The sequence below is a fragment of the Nuphar pumila genome, chromosome 12 (genome assembly GCF_984573655.1).
Source record: "Nuphar pumila chromosome 12, dmNupPumi1.hap1.1, whole genome shotgun sequence".
Classification (NCBI taxonomy): domain Eukaryota; kingdom Viridiplantae; phylum Streptophyta; class Magnoliopsida; order Nymphaeales; family Nymphaeaceae; genus Nuphar; species Nuphar pumila.
In genome coordinates, this window is record NC_143260.1 from 34,139,463 (window position 1) to 34,159,415 (window position 19,953).

The 19,953-nt window shown below is 39.6% G+C and overlaps 1 protein-coding gene and 1 pseudogene across 2 annotated transcripts; one reads left to right on the forward strand and one right to left on the reverse strand.

Moving 5' to 3' along the window:
- The first annotated feature begins 376 nt into the window (after positions 1-376).
- SLD5 (DNA replication protein-like protein) lies at positions 377-15,612 on the forward strand. Its single transcript, XM_089981838.1, has 6 exons — positions 377-565; positions 2,438-2,560; positions 2,647-2,726; positions 2,825-2,934; positions 13,909-13,984; positions 15,471-15,612. Exons 1-6 carry the CDS (start codon positions 377-379, stop codon positions 15,568-15,570), a joined length of 678 nt encoding a protein of 225 aa, XP_089837964.1. The 3' UTR covers positions 15,571-15,612.
- A 2,243-nt stretch (positions 15,613-17,855) lies between these two features.
- Positions 17,856-19,081, reverse strand: LOC149820636 (calcium-binding protein CP1 pseudogene; annotated as a pseudogene). Its single transcript, XR_016426534.1, has one exon. The product of XR_016426534.1 is annotated as a calcium-binding protein CP1 pseudogene (transcript).
- Between the last annotated feature and the right edge of the window lie 872 nt (positions 19,082-19,953).

A 19,953-nucleotide genomic window follows, 5' to 3' on the forward strand; every position in this document is an offset into this window, starting at 1 on the left:
GCATGACTCATGCTAATATCTTATTCGATTGAAGGGATGACAGTGGACTGGGGGAAAACGGGGCCCTCCTCACCTTGCTCCACTGCCATCCCTATTAGGTTGCGCACCCAACTGATATTTGCGACTGTGACAACAATCCAAACACCCTTTTTCCTCAACCGGTTCGTGTTTGAATAGAACCGTCTCGGTGAATCGGTCTCGCTCTCGAATTGTTCCTATTGGCGGGAAAACGCCCTAGCTCAAATAGAAGGAAACGTTTTCCCTCTTGCGCGCGCACAGAGAGAGAGAGAGAGAGAGAGAGAGAGAGAGAGAGAGAGAGAGAGAGAGAGAGAGAGAGAGAGAGAGAGTTCCAAATTAGGGTTTTCGGTCGTTAGCAATGGCTTCTTCTTCGTCGTCTAGAGACGATTTCTTAGGGACCCAAGATCCCGCTTCTTCCTCATCACCATCGTCCTTCTCGGGTGTGGAGCTATTGAAGCGCGCGTGGAGAAACGAGAAAGCGGCCCCAGAGATCCTCCAGTACGAGGAACAATTGGTCGAGACCTTCCGCGACCAAATCCGATCGCGAGTGAGTTCTTCTTGAACAGATTTTGAGCCAATAAGGTCTAATCATCATTCCCTTTCGAGACAATCGCAATTCGGTCTCGTTTCCGCTTCTTGTTCCGGGATGCGTTTGGATTCGCCCACTTATCGGATGAAAAATTGGATAATTTGGGATTTTGTATTGTTGCTGCGCCTCTTCATATCCCAAATCTGTTCCCATTTTTGGAATAAGTGGATGCATAAGACCCCTCATGGCGTGTTTGGATGCACCCATTTATACAAATGCGCGGGAATCGTAGCGACACTTCGTTCTGGAGCTAACGCAATATCCTGACTTATCCGGATTTTGTGGGTATGTGGGTGCGTGTGAATTACCTACTTACAGAAACAACATCTGATGGCAATACATGTCGATTGAATCGCCATCGTAGAATTTGATGAACTAAAATCCTCATTCGTCTCTTGATCGTTGCTCATCCCCTAAAATTATTCTGCTTCCATAAAATAACTTGTATCGAATCACTTCGTTGGAATTCGACGAATTGAATTCAGTTTATCATTCTAAAACTTGATTGTTGCTTATCATTTTAGATGGTCACTGTTCTTAATACGAACTGGTTGCTTGGACTTGTTGATTTTGTAACATTCAAGTTGGCATTAGGATTTTTTTCATGAACAGGCTAATATTATTGATGATGATTATGCTAGTCAAAGGCACTGAAGTCTAAGGACAAAACGAAAAATCTATCATTGATGAGTATAATTTTCTCGTGTGTCTCCTTCAATAAAGAAGTTAGAGTTTAGAAGATGACTTGCGAGCGTGGTGGGAATATATAGGTATGCTCTTATATTTCCTATCTGGGGCACGTCTAGTACCCTCAAGCTACAGATGTAGAGTGCAACTACCGCATTCTTGTATGTCAAATATCAGTGACATAATTTTTTCTCACTCTAATTATGATCCAAGCGATGAACACCACATCAACAATCTCACGTTATTATATTCTAATTACTTGCACCATTCAGTGATTATGGCAGCCTAAAAAAATCAGAAACAACTATGTACTAGATCAGGAAGCTATGTCAATGGATGTAACCTATTTTGGCAATACTTGGTCATGTTAGTCCATTGATCATCATTAGCTAACTTTGGCAACTATTCAAATACTAACCTTTTCTTCCTCCATAGACAAGAAAAGGTTCAGCACTTTATCCTGGGTTAACTATGGATAGTTTGAGACTTTATTCTGGGTTTACTTGATGGGGACATGGAAGGTTTATAATTTTTTTCGTTATTTTGTATGTGATTACTTGGCTTAGCTACCGATGTTTACTTTCAAATTTATTTAATATTTTTATTGCAAATTTGGTGATACATATTGCATTGGTATTTGATTCGTTTTAACATACACTCTCATATCACAAGTATGCTTTGATTTTTCAGTCGTTTATTCATGAGTGAGACAATTTGCCTATGCGATTTTCTGAATAGGCATCAAAAGCTCTAGTTCATGATACAGAACCAAATAGATGTGCATCACTGTGATATACTAAAGAAGACAGGTGTTTTGATCAGATGATGGCTTTTTATTGACGGAGAGCTTGGAATATTTTTATATATTATAAGACATAATGTAAGAAACCAGAATTTACATGATGTATTTCAGCATTCAGGTGAAACTATAAGCATAGAAACTGAATGCAATTTCTGCTTCATGTCACATTTAATAACCAAAGAACAAGGTTCACTAAAAAACAGAATTTAAGGCATATCAACTGTAAGTGATATTTCAATGTGTTGCATTAATGGTCCTTTTTCTTGTTTTCTATCTTCATGTCTATCATTTGATGCGCAAAAGTTGAATGATGTTATGTCTTGATGACTGAATCTGTTCAGGAAGATATAATGGATAATTTTTCTGGGGGTGGAACTGAAGATCTCATGCTATCCCTTTTCCACATGGACTTGGACCGTACATTATTTCTTTTGAGGTCCTATCTCCGGATTAGGCTACAAAAGGTACCTATCAGCTATTGATCGGATACAATCTCAGAGCTATCATGTTTTAATTCTTTAGATTTGTTATTATTTGTTCAACTTTACAGATTGAGAAGCATGTGTTCCACATTTCTAAAACTGAACTTTGGAATAGGCTTTCTAAGCAAGAACAGAATTTTGCTGCAAGGTGAAAGTTGTTATCCAATATTCCTTCAAAGTTGTATGCTTGTGCTTTGTAATCTTGTTTTGAATTTGATATTATTTACTCATCATGGTGTTGGCCAGGTGTACAGATATCATGGAAAAACATCTTGAACATTCTGTGCTGGGAAAATTGCCTTATGGTTATCAGTCCATTTTGAAGCAATCCATCTCTAGTGAAGAGGTTGACATGGGTATTTACTGTTGCCTGCTCCTATTTGTAAATGTGTGGAACCTTCTCATCCATTTATGTCTACCTGGTGTTTGGTCTTGAATTGGATGCTGTTCTTTGGATTTTTGGTTATGTTAAGCTCCTTTGAATGTTGCTGTTGGTCTTTAATGCTTTGAATATTATTAAAGGTAGAAATCTTTGAAACTTTGTTAACAGAAAGAAAATTCCAACTCTTGTTGAATGGGGATATTGCTAATGTACCATTTTTCATAACTTTATCATGAACCTCTTGTGGGATTGTCATGCTACTGTAAACCAGCAACTTAATCTTGTGGAAGTCTTCTTATAAACAGTCCCTAAAGCTATGTCACATGGACACTCCATTTTTTCCTCTGTACCCGTGTCGTGTGTCGACACACGTCGACATCTGGACACACCATTTTACCCTCCGTACATACAAGTTTTATTCAATTTATAATTTATAATTATATTTTCAGTTTATAACTTTATATTTTCAGTACATAATAGATATTTTAGATATATCATATATATTTTGATTGTATTCAGTTTATTTTGTATTTATGTGATTATATATATATATATATGTATATATATATCCGTGTCCCTGTACCTGCATTTTTTGAAATTGCCATGTTGTACCCCCGTACCCATGTGACATAGCCCTAAAGGAAGCTCTCTGTACATAATTTTCTCAACTCTTGTGATTCACTTGCATCATAAAAGCTATGATCAACTCCTATGATCCAAGTGCATCATTTCTGTTATGTGCTTGCGCTCATGGATGTGCACAACATGTTGAGGCTCTTGCAGTGAGAGTAGCACATGACTGATCCATCTATTTCATTCTTCCACATGCATTTGGAATTCAAACTTTCTGCTACTGCCATTCTGATAATTTTATTAGTATAATCTGTGCACTATTTATATTGTTTGAGACCACAAATTTAGGTTATCAACATAAACTTATGCTGCTCATGAATGTGTTCTGTTTTTTTTATCTTCAAAGATAGCACGATGAAAATATGTTTATGTAAAAATTTGAGGTTAATGATAAAGCTGTTGATGATAAAACTCTATTGACAGATTTGGAGAAAGAAACAAATCTGCTACTGGACTTGTGTCTCATTAACTTAGACATGGTATTATCAACTGATTTTATCATAAATCTTTTCTTGTATTGGGTCTTGGAAGAAGCCTTATCACTGCATGTACTGAAAAAGGTGCATAGGATCTGACCCGATCCATGTACCCAATCCATGTAACATGTAATGTATTTTTTGTTTTTCATTTATCGGGTCTGGATACACCAGACCCGGACCCATACCTTAATGTAACTTAAATACCTAAGTTTAGGTCACGATTTCATAACAGAAATCGTGACAGCCGAAGTCGATCTCTCTCTCTTTTCTCTCCCTCTCTATTTCTCTTCTCTTTCTCAATACAGGAACCAAAAGAAAAATTTACATGGTATCAGAGCCAAGATCCAACTAAGGGTTGAAGTGGATTCCGAAGGTGCCGAAAATCAAGGTTTGAGGTTTCGCCTACTCCTTTCTTCATTTCCTTCAGTTTTTTCTTTTACCACGATTCCAATCTCCACTTCTCGTTTCTCTTTCTGTTTTTCACACCTTTTTTCACGCAGTGAATCCCTAATATCACGTGGATTTCATTTCCACGATCTCTTCCTTTAGTGGATTCACATCTCACGTGAATCCCTAATCAGTTCACGCAGGATTCACGTGAATCCCTAATCAGTTCACATCTCACGTGAATCTTGATTTTTTTATCACGATTTCAATATCCACCTCTCGTTTTCCCCTTTCTGTTTTCCCATTTTTTTTTTCACGCAGTGAATCCCACGTGAATCCCTAATCTCACGTGAATTTCATTTATGCGATTTATTCATTTAGTGGATTCACATCTCACGTGAATCCCTAATCTGTTCACGCAGGATCCAACAAATTTTTTTGCTGTTCAGCCTGCTGTGGGACAGAAAATCTGTTCATTCCTTTGCCCTCCTTTGTTTTTTTTTCGTATCATTCTTGTTTTGACTGTTACAAGTGGGATTCACATTGAAAACTCAATGCTTTCTTCTGACGATTTCTGATTGGTCTATCTTTGAGTTACTACAGCCGAGAAAAAAAAAGGGCCATCAGCAAACCACTCTGACTACAGACTGAGCAATCTGTCAATACTCAAAAAGGGGGTTCCCTTTCTTGTTAAAACTCCTTTTCATGGATCTTCATTCCTCTTCATCCAATCTTTCCTCAAGTTTTCTCACTCAACTCGTTTATGAAAAGTTAACTACCTCAAACTTCTTGATTTGGAAGAGGCAAATTATTCCTTTTATAAGGAGTCATGGTCTCTTAGGTCACCTTGATGGAACCACTCTCGTCCCACTCGAATTTGTTACGAGAGAAGAAAAAGACGACAAAGGAGTAAGTTCAATTGTGTATGTCAAGAATGTTGAGTACCTCAACTGGGAAAGAAAAGATCAATCGGTGGTTGCTTACATCACTTCCACCTTGTCCCAAGAGGTCCTTGTTGCCATCCCCGACAACTGTACTGCTCTGTAACTTTGAAAAAAATTGGTTCAAACATATTCACAAGTTTCGCAAGCGAGAATGGTTTTTCTCAAGAGGGAATTCTAGATGTTGAGAAAAGATTCCATGACCATCATGGAATATCTGAACAAGATGAAGACTATCACAGATCAACTTGCAGTTATAGGATGCGCGGTGAATGACAACGATATGGTACAACAGACTCTGAGTGGATTGGGATCCGACTACAACATGATCGTCACTTCCCTATTATGTCTCCCTGCTCTTCCTACCTTTGATGAGTTGCGAGCAAAATTAATTCAGTATGAGATGACTCTGAAAGGGTTCTATGAGGAATCTCACGCTCACACAAATTCTCAAGAAGTTTTTGCCACAGGGGTGTCTTATGGTAAAGGACACAGACGAGGAGGACAAGAGCGAAGTGGACACGGAGGGCGTGGTTTACTTCCCACTCCAAATATGTTAGCTCATGCGCAGGGGTCAAGATCCATTCCTACCTGCTTCCTTTGTAATAAAAAGGGGCATATCAAGGCGAATTGTTGGCATAATCCAGAGAATAAAGGAAAGGGTCCACAGACAGAAAACAAAAGGAAGTTCTCAAGCAGTGGAGAGATTAAATATTTGTTGATATCTGCTTTGTCAGAGTTGAAATTGAAGCAGAGCGATGAAGGCACCTGGTTTGTCGACTCAGGGGCAGCGACTCATGTAACAGGTGATGCAGGTAAGATTTCTAATCCCATTCCTTATTTTGGAAAAAGTAAGATTGTCACTGGAGATGGATCCCACCATCCTGTTTCTCATGTTGGAAAAACTGTCATTCCCATGTCACATTCCACTCTTACTCTTTCTGACGTTCTTCATGCTTCTGACATTAAGAAAAATATTGTCTCTGTCTCCAAACTTATTGATGATAATAATGCTTTAGTTGAATTCACTCCCTTCTCTGTGCAGGTCAAGAACCTTCGCACGAAGGAAACATTCGCTGAAGGAAAGAGACGAGGCAATATGTATGTCTTTGAAGAAGCTCCTTGTCATGTTGTCCGCTCTGTCCACCTGATTTCAGAGCCTTCATTAGAGTCGTGTTCATCTTCTTCTGCTAATGTTTTTAGTATTTCTGAATGTAATAAGCCATTCTTATGGCATAGTCGATTAGGACATTGTGGGGGTCATTTCATTGAGAAACTTGTATCTAATAATCTCATTCCAAAAGAAAGTCTAAATAGGGATGAGAACAGTCACAAATGTTCCAGTTGTCTTTCCTGCAAGAGTCATGTATTGCCTTTTCATTCCATTAATAAGAGAGCTTCAAAACCTTTTGAGATCATCTGTTCTGATGTATGGGGACCAGCCCCAGTTGTTTCTGGATCTGGGAGCAAATACTATCTAATCTTTGTTGATAGTTATACTCGATACACTTGGATATATTTCATAAAAAATAAGTCGGAAGTCTTCTCTTTGTTTCAAAATTTTCTTTCACTTGTCAAAAATCAATTTTCTGAGTCCATTCAATTTTTCCAATCTGATGGAGGTGGGGAATTCTCATCTCGTGATTTTATCTCTTTTCTTCAAAGTAATGGACTAGGAAGAAGGGTGTCCTGTCCTCACACCCCTCAACAAAATGGAATTGCTGAACGAAAACACAGGCATATCGTTGAAAGTGCCATGAGTATGCTTCATGACAGCAATCTTCCCATCAACTTATGGACAGAAGCCTTCCATTCTGCCGTGCATGTGATAAACAGACTGCCTATGGTTATTTTGGAAAATAAGTCTCCTTATCACTGTGTTTTTGGAACTTATCCTAGTTATTATGATCTGCGTGTTTTTGGATGTGTTTGCTATGTGCATATCGATCAGTCCCTGAGAAACAAGTTTCAAGACAAAGCCCAAAAGTGCAAATTTGTAGGATATGCAGATGACTACAAAGGGTATAGGTGTTATGATCCCACCAACAAACGTATCAGAACCTCAAGAAATATTGTCTTTGATGAACAAAATTTTGATCACGGAGCTAACACAACGAGTATGACAACTGAAATTTACCATCCTTGGCTAAGCTCAGAGTTTTTTGCTGGCTCTAATGAAACATGTTCCTCAGATTGCGTGCGACAAGAAGAAGAGGTTTTTGAGAACACTGGGACGTCGGGGTCACAGAATGCAGAGGAAGTACCGGGCAGATACAAAGGCATTGTCTGTTTCAGACAGAGACCGACAACATCAAGCCTTTTAGATCAGGTCTCAGCCGCCAATCCCACCCCTTCTCATACCCTCGCAGTCAGAAAATCAAACCGCATACGGCATCCTATTGACAGGTGGGTTAGTTATAACAACTTCTCCTTGGACTTTCAATTGTTTTTAACTGCCATCAATAAGGATGAAGAACCCATCATGTATTATCAGGCAGCAACTTCTATGAAATGGGTAGAAGCCATGAATGATGAAATGCAAGCCTTGCATGAATGTGGAACATGGGAAGTTGTTCCCAGACCACCTGACAAAAATGTTGTCGGATGCAAATGGGTCTACAAAATCAAGTACAAGCCAGATGGAACTATTGAACGATATAAAGCAAAGCTTGTAGCAAAAGGATTCACTCAAGAAGCAGGGCAAGACTATGATGAGACCTTTAGTCCGGTTGTAAGAATGAGAACGATTCAAATTATCATTTCCCTGGCTGTTGAACATGGATGGAAGTTGAGTCAGCTTGATGTAAAAAATGCATTCTTACATGGGGATTTGAATGAGGAGGTATACATGGAACAACCCCCTGGATATCAAGAACAAAATTATAAAACCCATGTATGCAGGTTAAAAAGAGCCATCTACGGCCTAAAGCAAGCATCTCGCTCTTGGTTTGATAGCTTCTCATCTGAAATTCAGAAACATGGATTTTCACGTTCCATGCTGGACCACTCATTATTTATCTTTAAAAGCCAACCTGTGACCACTCTATTATTAATTTATGTCGATGATATTATCATCAGAGGAAACTCTGCGGACCACATTCAAGAAATAAAAGACTTATTAGGTCAAAGGTTCAAAATGAAAGACCTTGGAGTTCTACGCTATTTCCTTGGTGTAGAAGTTGACAACTAGGCTCATGGATTGACACTCACTCAACACAAGTACACCGTAGATGTTCTCAGCAAGACAGGCATGAAAGACTGCAAACCTCTAGGAACTCCGAGTGTACTTCATCAAAACTTAGCGCTCATGATGGAGATCTGTGTGATGACCCCACCAGGTATCGCAGCATATCGCAGCATAATAGGAATGTTACAATACCTCACATTCACTAGACCTGATATTGTTTATTCAGTCAATCAAGTGTCTCAATTTATGCATGCGCCACGTACTGGACATATGGAAGCGGTCAAGAGGATCCTTAGATATCTGAAAGGGACTATTGGGGATGGATTGATATCTATGTCACACGGACTCGGCTAAAGGGTTGCCGCACCCGCGTCGACACGCACAGACTCGGGTGCGGCTTTGGACTCGGCCCAGACTCGGTCAACTCCGAGTCGGACTCGGTCAACGAGTCCGGGCCGAGTCCGACCACATTTTGGACTCGGTCAACTTTGACCGAGTCCAAAATTGTCCAGTTCGAGTTTTAAATTTTGTTTTGGATCCGGGTCGGGTCGGGTCCAAACCCGACCCAGATCCAAATTTTTTTTGGCAGCCGAACCCTAAAAGGGGTTTATCGACAGGGAGAGGGGCTTACCCTCTCGATTTTGCCTCTCCCCCTCAGCCCCTGCAGCTTTCTCCTGCAACCACGCCGGCGATCCGAACTCCGGCGACAGGCAGCCACCGGTTCCCCCTCCGTCAGGTATGTCGACCCTGCTCGTAGCCTCCCTCCCTGAACCCTCTGCTCGCAGAGGAGGGGCTCGGCCCCCCTCCCTGCACCCTCTGCTCGCAGGGGAGGGGCTCGGCCCCTCCCTGCACCCTCTGCTCGCAGAGGAGGGGCTCGGCCCCCCTCCCTGCACCCTCTGCTCGCAGAAGAGGGGCTCGGCCCCTCCAATATTCCCTGTTTTATTAACTTTATTTTATTTACTTATTTAATTATTTTCTTTTCAGTTTTCACTTTTCAGATATAATGGCGAGTTCTAGCGGTAGTGTCAATACATTTGGTTCAAGTTCTAACCCTGAATTAGATGTTTCTCAACCACTTTGGAGGCTTGTGACAAAAGGGATAAAAGCTAGTAGTGGTGGTGGTGGGAATGTGCAGTTTCATTGTAATCTATGTAAGACTGTTTTCACAGGTTCTTATACGCGTGTGAAAGCACATCTTTTGCATATTCGTGGTCAAGGAATTAGGGCATGTTCTGGGGTTGACAAAGACATGTTAAAGCAATTAAAAAAAGAACAAGAGGAAGCTGAAAAGAAGAAAATTGCAGAGATGAAAAGCGATTCGATTAATTTGTCTTTTCCTACTGCTAGTGATACACAAGAAGAGCTTTTAAAGAAAAGAAAGATGGAAAGCAATAAAACAATACAAGCGTCATTCAAAAACACGGCAAGAGCAGAAATTGATAAAAAGATTGGTCGATTCTTTTACTCAAGCTCAATTCCTTTTAATGTAGCTAGAAGTCCATATTGGAAAGATATGATTACATCTTTGGCTAATTGCAATTTGAGTGGTTATGTGCCTCCTAGTTCAGAAAAACTAAGAACAGTCCTTCTTGCAGAGGAAAAAAATAGAATTGAAGACTTGCTAGAGACCCAAAAATTTGCATGGAAACGACATGGAGTGTCGATTGTTTCTGATGGGTGGACTGATATACAAAGGCGACCACTGATAAACTTCATTGCTTATTCACTAAATGGGCCAATCTTTTTGAAGACTGTTGATGCATCTGGAGAGTATAAAGATGCTGAATATTTAAAGAGATTATTTGTTGAAGTGATAAATGAAGTGGGTGAAGAAAGTGTGGTGCAAATCATTACTGACAATGCTCCAGTTTGCAGTCGTGCAAGAATGAATTTGGCAAGTGAAGATACATATTCACATATTTTTTGGACTCCTTGTGCAGCACACAGTTTAAATTTGGCACTTAAGAGTATATGCAATCCATCAAAAGATGATGCACATGCACATGAAATGTGCTTATGGATTGAGGAAATAGAGCATGATGTTCGAAATATTAGAAATTTTGTTGTAAACCATCATCATGCCCTTTCTATATTTAATAGGCATTCTGATCTCAAGTTACTGAAAGTTGCTGAAACTCGTTTTGCTTCTCTAATTGTTATGATAAAAAGAATTAAGCAACTCAAGAATGCATTGATGATGATGGTGGCTGATCAAGATTGGGATTTTTATCGTACTGAAGATGATGTCAAGGCTCAAGCTATCAAAAAATGCATCTGTGATGATTTTTGGTGGGATAAAATTACATATTTTTGTTGAATTTACAGAGCCTATTTGGGAAATGCTGAGAGAAGTTGACAGAGATGTACCCATGCTTCATAGAATTTATGAAATGTGGGACAATATGATTGAAAAAGTTCAAAGTATCATTTTTAAACATGAGAAGAAAGATATTGCACTTGATGATTCAGAATTTTACAATCATGTACATTCAGTTTTAGTGAGAAGATGGGATAAAAGCAATACACCTTTGCATTGCATGGCACACTCTCTCAATCCAAAATACTATGCAAAAAATGGTTGACAGCAGGTGTTGGTCGTGTTTCTCCAAATGAAGATCCTGAGATATCAAGAAATAGAATGATATATTTGGGAAGAGTTTTTAATGATCCTCACATGTTTAAGGTTGTAAATAGTGAGTTTGGCAAGTTTTCTACTGGAAGATTTGATTCTTTAGCAGCACTTGTGGCAAGGGACGAGGAAGATCCCCTTAATTGGTGGGCAACATATGGATCAGAGACACCAAATCTGCAACGTCTTGCAATGAAGTTGTTATCCCAACCTGCTACATCATCTTGTTGTGAAAGAAATTGGAGTACATATGCTCAAATTCACAACATTAAAAGAAACAAACTCACTAGTAAAAGAGCAGAGGATTTGGTATATGTTCACTCAAATCTACGATTAATTTCTCGCTGCACCAAAGAAGAGTATAGGTACTTTTTTTTCTTTGTATTCAAAGTTTGTATTTAAATATTTCATATTTGTATTCAAAGTTTTAAGTTAGATACTAATATAGTGATTTTTTGATGCAGTTGTGGACCATCCAAGAATTGAGATGTAAATCCAGAAGATTTTGACTTGGAGGGAGAACATAATTTACATACTCTCAACATGGACTACCTCGATCCTGTTCTTCCTTCTAATTCAGACGATGAGGCAGATTTATGATAAGTTTTGTTGTTTATCACACTCACAAGCTTCTTTATGTGTTATATTTTGGTAAGTTTGTGTTGTTAAGAATTGCTTTTTTTTGCTTTAAAATTTACAATCTTTATGTGTTAATTTATTGTTATATATATAATTATAATATTTAAAATATATATATTTATAATATATATTTTTTAATATATATATATATATATAGCCGAGTCCCCGTGTCCAAATTTTTTGGAATTGCGCCGCACCCGTGTCGCACCCGCACCCGCACCCGCACCCATGTGACATAGATTGATATATTTACCACAGTCCCATGGCCAAAACGAGCACGAAATTGCTGTATATTGTGATGCAGACTGGGCAGGAGATCCCGACGAAAGAAGATCTACATCAGGATATTGTGCCTTCATTGGAAGAAATTTAGTCTCTTGGAGCAGTAGAAAACAAAAAGCTATCGCTAGATCAAGCACTGAGGCTGAATATAGATCCATGGCTGCTGCCACTGCCGAAGTCAAATGGATCAGGCATCTTCTAACTGAAGTAGGAGAAAAGATCTCCCACACTGCCTTGCTCTGTGACAATCAAAGTGCTATCAATATGTCATTCAATCCAGTACATCACAGTCGTGCCAAACACATTGAGATCGACCAACACTTTGTGAGACAGAAGGTTGAAGAAAAAGAGATTGAACCTGAGTTTGTCAGTACTGAAAGACAGGTTGCAGACATATTTACAAAAGGGTTAACCAAGGATCGCTTTTGGATGCTTAAAAGTAAGTTGTTCATGGTCCAAAACCATGATCAACTTGAGGGGGGGGGGGGTGAAAAAGGTGCATAGGATCTGACCCGATCCATGTACCCAATCCATGTAACATGTAATGTATTTTTTGTTTTTCATTTATCGGGTCTGGATACACCAGACCCAGACCCATACCTTAATGTAACTTAAATACCTAAGTTTAGGTCACTATTTCATAACAGAAATCGTGACAGCCGAAGTCGATCTTTCTCTTTTCTCTCCCTCTCTATTTCTCTTCTCTTTCTCAATACAGGAACCGAAAGAAAAATTTACATGTACATCATGCATTATAGCAGTCCATCAGTTTCGCCAAAGCCTGAAGTTTGAGCCAGGCCTTGCTTTTTCACCAAACAGGCGTAAAATCTGTGGACTTGTCTCATAGAGCAAGCTGAGCCTGCTATGGTCAGTCTAACAGGCTTGCATGTATATATTTGGGTTTGCACTATAATGCAAAAAAGGGCATTTCCACGCTGCTATCACATAAAATCTGCTAGAAGGATAAGAGTTGTTACTAGGGTCTCTATTCTTGGCTGAAAACTTCACCATGCTGGAGTCTCTGTGCTTCACATGATCTTACACTCTATAATGGTGTCTTGAGAATTGGGAACAATGAGTTTCACAATGCCTGACCCTTGCAACTGCACTTGATACCTCCACCAGTTGAGGACCTTGAGGCGTTTTGCCTCGCAAGTGCATTTAAATGCATTTCTTTATTAGAGGTGCCACTTATTAACTAAGGTCCTTCATTGACTTGTAAAAGTTTTCATGTAGATTATTCTCTCACCTGTTCACCTTTGCAGAGGCTCTAGCTGTTTGTTCTTCGTTAGCTTGGCATCCATGTGGATGATCAACTCTTGCATCACTTGATTTTTTCCGGTACTGACTTGTGCAATTTCTGGTTGACTATTTCTGAGTTTTGGTTGGAGTATGCACCATGCTTTATTGTCAAAGTACCTGATGCAACAATGTTCCTTCAGGAGCACACCAAAATCAATGGCTTCTTTTATCTGCATGATTTTTCAGTCTACATCTTACAATTAGGTGTCCCCTTTCTTTATGCAATTTGTTTACATTTGCTACATTATTGACTATTGTGCTGTTATTGTCCCTTTTGCCCTTCTCTCGCTTAGTATTCACACTTTCTGCTTGTACAATGTTGGAATGCGATTTTGTGGATGAACTGGTGTTCATAAAGGCTGCATGATTTTTTCATTTTTATGTTTGCCTGTTGGTGGATTACAATGAACATGTGTACACATATGGATATGAATTGAGTATATCCCTGACTCTGGCTTTTGCTCTGCAGTCCCTGAACCCCAACTGGACACATTTGTTTTTTGCAAAAGCACGCAGTCTGTTGGATCCTTCCAGCTGGATGACTAGTAAGTAGTAACTCTCCCTCTCTCCATCCCTTTATTTTTGTACACATGATATTTTCATTACATTAGCAATTCAGTCACGTCATGTTAGGCCATAAATGCAGATTTTTTATCTTGAAATTGGATGGCCAAAAGGCTATGCTTCTGCATGAAATTTAGATCCTACCGTTAGTTTAGGCTGTCAGTTTTGAAGGTGAATCATGGTGCTTTCATCCATGATATATGAGCAGGGCGCTCGTCTCAAAGGCTGAGGCTTGCATGTCTATGCAAGTGTGCATGTGTATGCCCCTGATCAGTGGGAATGACAAATGGTTGGAATTGGTTCAAATATTCAACCAGTTGATTGGTGTTTATCGCAGATTCCATGCATCCTTACAGATCTAATCATTAATGTGGTCAGATCTGAACTGAGTTTTCAAATGTGAATCAGATAATCATATGAAACCCAAGTACATGCACAATCGTATCTGACAAAAGACAAGTAGCTTGATTGAATGTGGAGCTGTAGGGGAGTGCTTGAATCCCTTGGATCAGAGAACCAAGTATGAGATCTACACATGGAGCAGGCACTAAATCCAATAGACCCAAATGCAGGATTTCATATTCCCTAAAAACCAGGAATCTGATTTCCCTTTCTGTTTCAAAATGCAGGGCTTCAGTTACATAAAGTATATAGGATTTAGTATTGTTTTCACAAATGCAGAATTGTTGGCCCAGCGTGCATCAATACACAAGCATAACAGCCAGTACCCCCATTCATCAGCTTATCAGCTTTGTAGGGTCACCGGAGTTGATCAATCCAGTGATTGTTAATCCTGGTGCTTCAGCATCTCTTAGGGGATGTTTGAAACAAGGGCTACAATCGTCTGTGGGATGATTGCGTCCCACTTTTTGGGGCAGCCTGCATTTGATACGAAAGTGATCCAGCCACCACTGGGGCCATTTTGTCCCGTTTCTTTTGGTCACCAGAGTCGGATCCTCGGGGTCTGACTGGCATCCGGGCAGTCCTCGTTCGATGTTGCAAATGCCCTCTTAATTTATTCCCCCCCCCCGGGGGGGGGGGGAAGACAGTCGGGTTCCATTCATCTCCTATGTCATTCCACATCTTCATACCCCTCTTAAATCTCATGGTGCAAGTTTTGATCAAATCTGACCTTATAAATGAATTCAGCATGGTTGATTTAATAGGAGTCGACCCTTCAATTGGATTTTTTTCCATTTTAAATTACAAAAATTTGTGTTTTGTCAACCATTGGTTTTTGAACTGCTAAAAAGTCCTGCACACAAGTCAGATTTCAGCAATTTAAAGGTCGATCTTTACTAAATGAATGATGTAGATGGGCATCTGTGGAGTCTGATTTGATAAAAAAAAACTTGCTTATCAAGATAGGGATGCCATTGGGGATGAGTGGAACCAATTTGTGTGTGTATGTGTGCGTGCGCATTAAGCTTGATATCTTGTGCTCAATCTAACTCTGACACACGGCAGTGGGGAGGAAATTGTGGACCTGGTTGCTGATGATCTCTACATCCTGCGGTACAAGTCGATCAAGGCACTTGTGGAGAGTGGGGGAATTGACCTCGTCTGAGATGCCAGATGCCTATTTTCGTCCAATCACGTTCTGCCACCTGGCATGTCATCCAACATCAACCACAAAACTATTTGTTGTCCATGAAGATGGGAAGATTGGTCACGCATGCAATTTCAGAAGAATAAACAAAGTTTGTAATAATTTAATTATTCACGTTATCAAGGTATGGAACTTTTTTTCCCCTTTTTCTGATTTTTGTCATTTGGTCTGGAATTGGATACGGGGATATTGTACCAGGTAAATCGGGTTTGGTCAGAACTTCTAACCCAGTCCGACACCTTATTCACCGATATGGATCTTAAAATAAGATCAGGATGTGTATTCGTGTCAGAGTACAATCCATTTTATCATACTTTCTCCATCCAGATTTAGGATAGTGTTTTCTATCAGATCTATTTGCAGATGCATATCAAACCCTGTCAAACTTTAGTTTCCTGTTGTTGTTTTTTGGATCGAATATTCATCCTGGATTCAACTCTAGTTCGTTGGATCTGGTCTGGATTTTAGATTCTTTTATATAAATAACTTGGAAGAATATCAGTCACTTTATCTTCTTTCTTTTATATAAATAACTCGAAAGAAGATTAAGAACTTTAAGGATAGATAACTAATCTGTTAAGCCCCGATGAGTTACCTTATTATGGTCAAGTTTGCTTTGACTGTACCAACAGCATACATCCTTAGAAATGGCTCAGCGAAGGCTGACACAAAACAAGAGAGTGGTATTTATGGGAGAAGATCCAGTGATCACAGTGACAAATATTGAGAAATTTATGAAAATCTCATGAAAATATCGTGAGAAATTACTTGAAAGTTTAAAACATCAATTTCTTGTGACTTCCAAACGGCAAAAGTTTGACACTCGTGGGGGTGCAAAAGCATAGAAGAGCAAACAAGATTATATACCTTGCAGTACATACCCTAAACCATAGGGCCCAACTAATGTGTGAAACACTCTAGGGAATTTGTGTTGGAATCGATAATAACGTGAAGTTGGTTGTTTTCTTCGGAGGGCAATTGCAGTTTTCAAGATTTTCGTCTATCAATTACTCAACTTTATCTCATCTTGATTAATTTTTATATTAATTATAAAAAAAATATTTATTTGAATCATATACTTTATAAAAAATATGTGAGTTGAAAAATTAAATAAAATGAAAAAAAAAGAGAAACAAAGAGGGTGTCAAAGCTTTTTATGTAAGCTTTTGATTGATTCACGTATATTTAGTGTGTTTTTTCTTTTTTCTTCCTATATTATAATTTTATTTATATGAAGAATGGAAACCTACCCACGTGAGGAAGCAGATCAGGTCATGCTGAAAATGAGCGTTTTTGCTCATGCGGACATCTTGGCCGTCTGTTTGCATTTTGGATGAATGCCACGTGGTTTTGTTGACTTTTGAGCTTTTTAAAATGCAAATCGGATGGCCACGATGTCCGCATGAGCAAAAACGCTCATTTTCAGCCTGACCAGATCTGCTTCTCCCAAAAACATGTCAAATTTATCCACCACACATTTTTTTAGATTTTTTTTAATTCTTGATTTTTTTTTAAAATTCTGATAGGATGTGATCTATATGCTTGTTCAGTTCGTAGAGCATTTGATTCGATGCAGGATAGGTTTTTATAAGTTTCAAAAATTAATAGCATATAATTTTCATAATTTTTTTTTATGCTTTAAATACCATTTTTTCTATCCAAAATTCATGATCCTTGATTTTGATTTGTGATGAACACGTGTACAGGCAGAATTTTGAAAAAAACACCCAAATTTTTTCTTTGGCATGTTTTTTAGTGGGTAGGCTTTCTCTTATTTGTATTCATTCAATCTTTATTTTATTTTTCAACAATTTGGTCGTAAGGAATTGATAGCTTTAAATGCCGTTCATCTACAATAAATGGCTCTGAAAGTCTCTGTGAGACCCATTTAAAGCGCACAAAATAATCAGCGGCTGAAAATAAGAAAAAAATGGTCGTGTTTGGCCTGCCGTTCATTTAATTGATGAACATAATCTAAATTACCGTCGACGATCCCTCTAACCTGACACGGTCTCTAACTTCAGTATCTGGATGTGGACCAAGATCTAAAATTCCTAGATTTTAGCATTTTTTCTATTATAATCAGGAAGCCTCCTATCTTTTTGTTACGAAACTTGAACCGTGACCACCAAATTGAACATAATCAAATTATAACTTGTTCCATCTGCTATTGTGGTCCTTTAATTATATTAGTCTGACTCTTTTTTTCATCCCATATGGCCCACAAATAAGGGAGAGAGAGAGAACCCAAAAGCTATCAACATTACTTAAAAGTGAAACTCAACAAAGCCTTGAGTCTCACAAGCACAAACACAACACCAAAACATAAAACATGAAAACACCATTTACAAAAAAAACAGAAAAAACTCAAACACAAAACATAAAACTCATCTAAACCACAAACATCCAGACGAAGATGGGTTGACGACAGAAGCAGGTCTTTATATGCAGAAGATAGCATATACAAGATAGCATATACATCAGCCAAGACCTTATGAGTCAAACGGTTAAGGTTGAACAGGATATCTTAAAAAATAGCATCATTTCTGACCATTCATATGAACCATATCACACTGTAAATAACCAAACTTTTTAAATAATCCTTCACTTTTTTTTTCGTCTAATTATAACAGGGCTGAGGATAAGATCTACCATCCTGCCGTACAATTGATAGAACCCTTAAGTTTTAAAAAATAATTCTAAAAACACTTCACACGACCAAAATAGATGTTGTGTCGACAAAGCATGCACCAATTGAAAAGCTGAAACCCCATCCTCTTGATATTGTTACGGGTTTGTATGAAAAAAAACTTTGTATTGTATAACGAAGATAAGTATGCGTATGACAAACTCGTTTTTTAATGACTAAGAAGCGACCCAAGCAACGCTCGATCGAGAATCGAAACAACAAAAAAAACGTCCGATCAAAACGCGCCCTTCAACGACCTCCTCTACCCAGATCGACGGTCAGGATCCTGACCAAGGCATCGCACGAGATCCCCGTCGTCTCGTCGCCGTCGCCGTCGCCCATCCGCAGCATCGCCCTGATCTCTCTGTCGCTCGCCGGGAATCCCGCCCAGCTCATGTATCCCTTTAGGTCAGAGAACCCCACGACCCCGTCGCCGTCGCGGTCCATGACCCGGAAGGCGTCCTCCAGCGCCCGCTGCTCGGCATCCTCCGGCCGCAGCCGGCTGCTCAGCAGCCGCTCGAACTCGTCGAGCTCGACGAACCCGTTCTTGTTGGCGTCCGCGATCGAGATCATCGATCCGATCTCTTCGTCGTCGGCAGCGCAGCTGCCAGAGAAACCGGAGTAGAAGGCCCGGAGGTCGTCGGGGCCGATTCGGCCGTCACCGTCCGCGTCGAGCACGACGAACGCGTCCCTCAGGTCGGATTTTCCGGCGGCCGCGGACGGCGGGTGCCTCTCGGAAGGGCACATAATGAACCGCAGTATTTGCAAGGGATGGACGGGAAATGAGAGGACCGAGGAGGGGCTTGGCTTATATAGAGACTGGGGGTGTTCTGGTGCGGACAATTTTGGGGACGTGTGGCGTGATGTCATCCGTAAGATGTCCGAAAGTTCGAAAACCTTCTCAGAAAATGAGTAGGTAGACGCGGGATTTTTTTTTTTTAAACAATAAAAACTTAATTTTACCACCGCCTGTGTGGCCATCGGAGTGGTTGTGACTTGTGAGTTGGTGTGTCAACGGGTCTGGTTTACCCGCACCCTACGCAAACCAAACTCTATAGGATCCGGTACGGTAATAAATACAAAGTCCCGAGTCTGGACCTGAAGGTCTTTAATACATGAACCCGGCTATAGTTTGTAAAATTTTATACTAGGCCCGGACCTGACTGGAGTTTCGATTAAGACCCATAATTTTTTAATGTAAAAATGATAAAAAATATGGTTTTACCCGGTATGATCCGAGTTTGGTTCATGTAGTTCTTATCGGGTCTGGGTATGGTTTTCCTTTAGTGGAATTGATTAAACCCGGGTCCAAATTCGATACCATACCCGAAAATGGGTCCAAGTCTGATATTACCTGGGTCCAAACCAAACCCAACCCATTGATACAATGGGTCAGGGTTGTTTTTGACCCAAGTGGTATCAGACTTGGACCCAGTTTTGGGGTATGGTATCGAATCCGAACCTAGGTTTAATCGAGTCCACTATAAAAAAAATCAAATACAAACCCGATAAAAACTACATGAACCAGACCTACCTGGACCATACTCGATAAAACCATATTTTTATCATTTTTACATTAAAAAAATGTGGGTCTTAATCAGGTCGGGTCTGGGTCTGATATAAAATTTCACAAAGTGTACCCAGGTCCACGT